Raw genomic sequence first — 5,000 nt, 5'->3', positions numbered from 1 at the left:
GTATGTGATTAATGGGGTCATAAGTGGCAATAAAAGGGCTTTGATAAACCTAGCTCTGTGGTTGATTGACTGAATAATTAATCATACAATCAATTAGTTAACTGGTTAAATGATTAACCAGTTGATTAATGAAAATAAAGAAGTGAAAACAGGACCAGTGTGTGTATGTGTTTATCATTGGCATAATGATAACTAATGATAATTACTATAACATTTGAGAAAACTTTTGAGAAATAAATAAAAACCATAACTATTTTTCCTTACCTTTTGGCACAAGATTTTCAATTGCTGAAGACCAAAATATTCCATTACTAATTGGTAAGTCCAGCTGGGAGGGTGATGAGATTTTCTGGAAACTTTTAACCAATTCTTTTCCATTTTCTTTGTCAACATCTGAAACTTTGAGTTGTTTACTGGAGGAATTTTTTGGCAAAGTCTCAAATGACTTAAATTTTAATAATGGTTTGTTCAAACCAATAGTTCCTATTTTGTCAATTTCTTTTTCTTTGACAATGGTATTTTCTGCTACGTTGTTGTAGTAATTATCCTCTGTATATACATCATTATTGTAATCAACATCATCCTCAAGAGTTGATTCCATGTTCACACTATATTCACTCATTTCCGATTCTTCACTGTCATTTTTATTAAAGTTGTCTTTATATGTTTTATTAAGAGTCTTCTTAAATCTAAGATTTTTGTCTGCAGTTTTCAATCCATGGATTTTAACCAATTTTTTTTCATCAGCAGTAATAATATGAGCTTTCGGCTTCCGTTCTAACCACTGGACTCTTGCCTGCGAGTCATAACTACTGAGTTCTCTGTGAGATTTTGCATTTGCAGCTTGCTTGGCGTTTATTTGCCTTCTATCTGTGATATAGTCGAGAGCTTGCATGTTTGGTTCGGATAAAAGGACATTATTAACAAAGAAGAAAAATATAGAAAATATTACCAAAAAGAAAAGCACTGTTTTGGATATTCGAAATTTATAAGTCAGCATGTTATTTTAAATTTACTCTATGATCACAGCATTGAAATACTAAACTCTTCTTAGTCCATGATAAATCCAATTAGTTTTTGGTGTTTAATTGTTACTCCAGGCTGCTGTAATATTTGCTTAAAGTTTATATAGCCAGGGTGAAAGTGATTTATTTTAGGTCATCTTTGAAGTTTTTTCCAGACTGTCAACTTTAAACCTGATATCTCATAGCTTCTCCAAACATTAAAAAAAATATGTATACTTATGATATTACTTCATTGTATTTCAGCAGATATCAAAGAAAGATGTTTTCATTGTTTATGAAGTCGAGATGTTGACATTACGGCAGTAAACAAATATACTCTGGGCTGTTTTCGGAGTGGTTTGTTACCAAGAGAATGTGCATACTTCAAATATCAAGTGAAAGATTAAATAATTTTATTTGGAAAGTTGATTTCTTTGGCTTGTTTCATACAATAACATCAAAGTATCTCAGAGCAGACCAATCACATTGTTGTTTGTTTAAAAGATAGCAGGCAATGTCCAAATAGTGTTGAATCCTCTCATCAGTGGAGATATTTCTGTCTGAATGCCACTGGTCTAATCTTTGAGCAGATTTCCACACTGCAATAAAAGAACACAGAGAATTAATGCTAATTACTAGCCATTGAAAAAGGTTTGTACTCAATGACCTATCGCAAATTGTCAATCAAAAGCTAATCCTTTTGTAACAGTTCATGAAGAAGAAATATGTGGATTTATTGCATGTGCACACAAACACACATATAAAATTCGATATGTGTGCATATATATATATATATATATATATATATATATATATACATATACATGTGTGTATGTGTGTGTGTATTATCTGTGGCGCTTTGCAAATGACTCATATTTATGAATGTATCAACACAGATTCAATGGGTGCAGAGAAATTTTCTTATCACAGTTATATGATTTACCTCAACAACAACAATAACAACAACAACAACAACAACAATGGGGATTTGTTATTTTAGGTCATTGAAGGATTTAGCAGTGATTTTATTCTTTTTTTACAAATCCAGTCTCTGTTGGGGTAAGGTAGGGGAAAATAGGGAGTCTAGGTGCAGGTATGGCTGTGTGGTTAAGAAGCTTGCTTTGCAGACGTGTGGTTTGGGGGTTCAGTCCCGCTGTGCGGTACCTTGGGCAAGTGACTTCTATGATAGAGCTTGGGCTCACCAATGCCTTGTGAGTAAATTTGGTGGATGGAAATTGCATGGGAGCCAACACACACACACACACACGCACACATATATATGCATTGTTTATGTATATATGCGTGTGTGTCTGTGGGTCTGTGTGTGTGCATATGTGTGTGCACATGTATGTGAGCGTCCATGTGTGTTTGTGTATACATTTATATTTGTGTTTGTGTGTGTGTGTGTGCATGTCTCTGTGTGTGTGCATATCTGTGTTTGTGTTTGAGTATGTGTGTGTGCATGTATGTCTCTGAGTGTGCATATATGCACATGTGTTTGTGTATGTATGTGTATCTGTGTGTGTCAATATATGCGCATGTGTGTGAGTGTGCATGTGTGCATATGTTTGTGTATGGGTGTGTGCATATGTGTGCTTGTCCTCTAGCCCCACTACTTGACAAAAGGTCTTTGTTTATGTCCCTATAACTTAGCAGTTCAACAAAAAGACACTAATAGAATAAGTACCAGACTTAACACTAAGTCCTGAGGTCTGTTCAAAACAAAATTACTTCCGCACACATGCATGCCTACTCACATACACACACACACACACACACACACAGATAGACACAGATGCACACACACACAAATACGCACACGCAGACAAAGATGCACACACACACACACACACACACAGAGATGCACACATAGATACACACACAGATACACTCACACACAGATACACACAGATATATGGATACACACACAGAGATACACATACAGATATACAGATACACACACACATAAATACACACATACAGACATCTCACACTCAAACACGTACACACACACACTCACACACTGATACACATGCACATACAGATACACATGCATACACAGACACGCTCATCTCTCTCACATACACTCACATAGATGACATACACACACACGTAGATCACACACACGTAGATCATACACACACATGCACAGATACACAAACACACACACTCACTCATCTCACATATACACACACATACAGATACACTTACACACACAGACACATTCATTCATCTCACACACACACACACACATCTCACATGGACAAACAAAAACACACACAAATAAAGAGAGAGAGAGAGGGAGAGAGAGAAGGTGCACTTTGCAACTCCTTTGCATTTTTAATCTTTTAATGATTAGAGGGAAATTTGGCTGTTATCTCTAGCAGGTTAAATGATCACATAGATCATTGGCCCATAATAAATAATCAGTATTTATTGTTTAGTTTAATCTTATTGTACTGGATTTGGTTCACATTCCAGTTGACATTTTTTCAACCCCTCCCTCAAAATGGTTGCACTAAATAACACCGAGGTTATAACTTTAATCTTTAATCTTTTGTCTTTTATCCTTTAGATGTTTCAGTCATTGAACTGCAGCCATTCTGGGGCCCTGCATTGAAGGGTTTTAGCTGAACAAATTGAACCCAGATGCATAAATTTTTCAAGTCTGGTACTTGATTTATTGGTGTCTTTTGTTGAACAGCTAAGTTATGAGGATGTAAATAAACCAACACCAGCTGTCATGCAGTGGTGGGGCAACAAACAAAAAAATGCTCACACATACACACATATATGGCGGGCTTCCACATAGTTTCCATCTACCAAATTCGTCCACAGAATATTGGTCAAACTGAAGCTATAGTAGAAGACACTTCCTCATGGTGCAACACTGGACTGAACCTGAAACTATATGGTTGCTAAATGAGCTCCTTAACCACTTGGCCATATTTGCACTCAGCCTTTTAATAGCAAGAAATGGTTGCATGAATATGTGTGCCAAATGCAAAAAGCAAGAGCATCACTTTTAATTAAAGGTAATTTTTATAATTATTTTCTCTTTAAGTAAGCACAAATATTGTAATAATTAATAGTCTCTTTAAGGTGGGGAGCTGGCAGAATCGTTAGTACACTGGGCGAAATGCTCAGCGGTATTTCATCTGTCTTTACGTTCTGAGTTCAAATTCCCCTAAGGTCGATTTTGCCTTTTATCCTTTCAGGGTTGATAAATTAAGTACCAGTTGTGTACTGGGGTCAATCTAATCAACTGGCCTCCTCGCCCAAAATTCCAGGCCTTGTGCTTAGAGTAGAAAAGAATAATTGATAGTCTCTTTACTCTTTTACTTGTTTCAATCATTTGACTGTGGCCATGCTAGAGCACCACTTTTAGTTGAACAAATCAACCCCAGTACTTATTCTTTGTAAGCCTAGTACTCATTCTATCAGTCTCTTTTGCTGAACTGCTAAGTTACGAGGATGTAAACATACCAACACTGGTTGTCAAACGATGATGGGGGGGGGGACAAACAGAGACACAAAAACATATACACACACATACATACACACATATATGATGGGCTTTTTTCAGTTTCCGTCTACAAAATCCACAAGGCTTTGGTCAGCCTGAGGCTATATTAGAAGACACTTGCCCAAGGTGCTATGCAGTGGGATTGAACCTGGAACCATGTGACTGGGAAGCAAGCTTCTTACCACACATCCACACCTGCACCTATAAAATTTTGCACAATAAAATTTAGAATCTTATTATTGAAGGGTGCCATAAAATAATTAATGGTGTCCCCTGTTCTCTAATGAAGCACCGATGATGTTCACCACTTAAGGGTGAATATATAACCTTAGAAATTTGAACATTAGATTGACTCTGTGTGTGTGCACGCGTGTGTGTATGTGCATCTATGTGTGTGAATGTTTGTGTTTCTGTGTGTAAAGTGTATGTCCATGCACAAACACTCATATACACACTCACACAGATACATG

The 5,000-nt window shown here is 36.5% G+C and overlaps 1 protein-coding gene across 2 annotated transcripts in view; it reads right to left on the bottom strand.

Moving 5' to 3' along the window:
- Positions 1-5,000, bottom strand: part of LOC128248394 (four-jointed box protein 1-like) — a 199,427-nt gene that overhangs the window by 69,248 nt on the left and 125,179 nt on the right. For both annotated transcript variants that reach the window (XM_089355589.1, XM_089355587.1), the window contains one exon: positions 265-1,603. In XM_089355589.1, coding sequence (XP_089211715.1) covers positions 265-1,000 — 736 coding nt within the window. In that variant the 5' untranslated portion in view covers positions 1,001-1,603. The remainder of the gene's footprint in view (positions 1-264; positions 1,604-5,000) is intronic.

The sequence above is a fragment of the Octopus bimaculoides genome, chromosome 7 (genome assembly GCF_046866305.1).
Source record: "Octopus bimaculoides isolate indiv1 chromosome 7, ASM4686630v1, whole genome shotgun sequence".
NCBI classification, from domain to species: domain Eukaryota; kingdom Metazoa; phylum Mollusca; class Cephalopoda; order Octopoda; family Octopodidae; genus Octopus; species Octopus bimaculoides.
The sequence above is the reverse complement of the archived record's forward strand: the minus strand, read 5'-3'. Positions and strand labels throughout refer to the sequence as shown.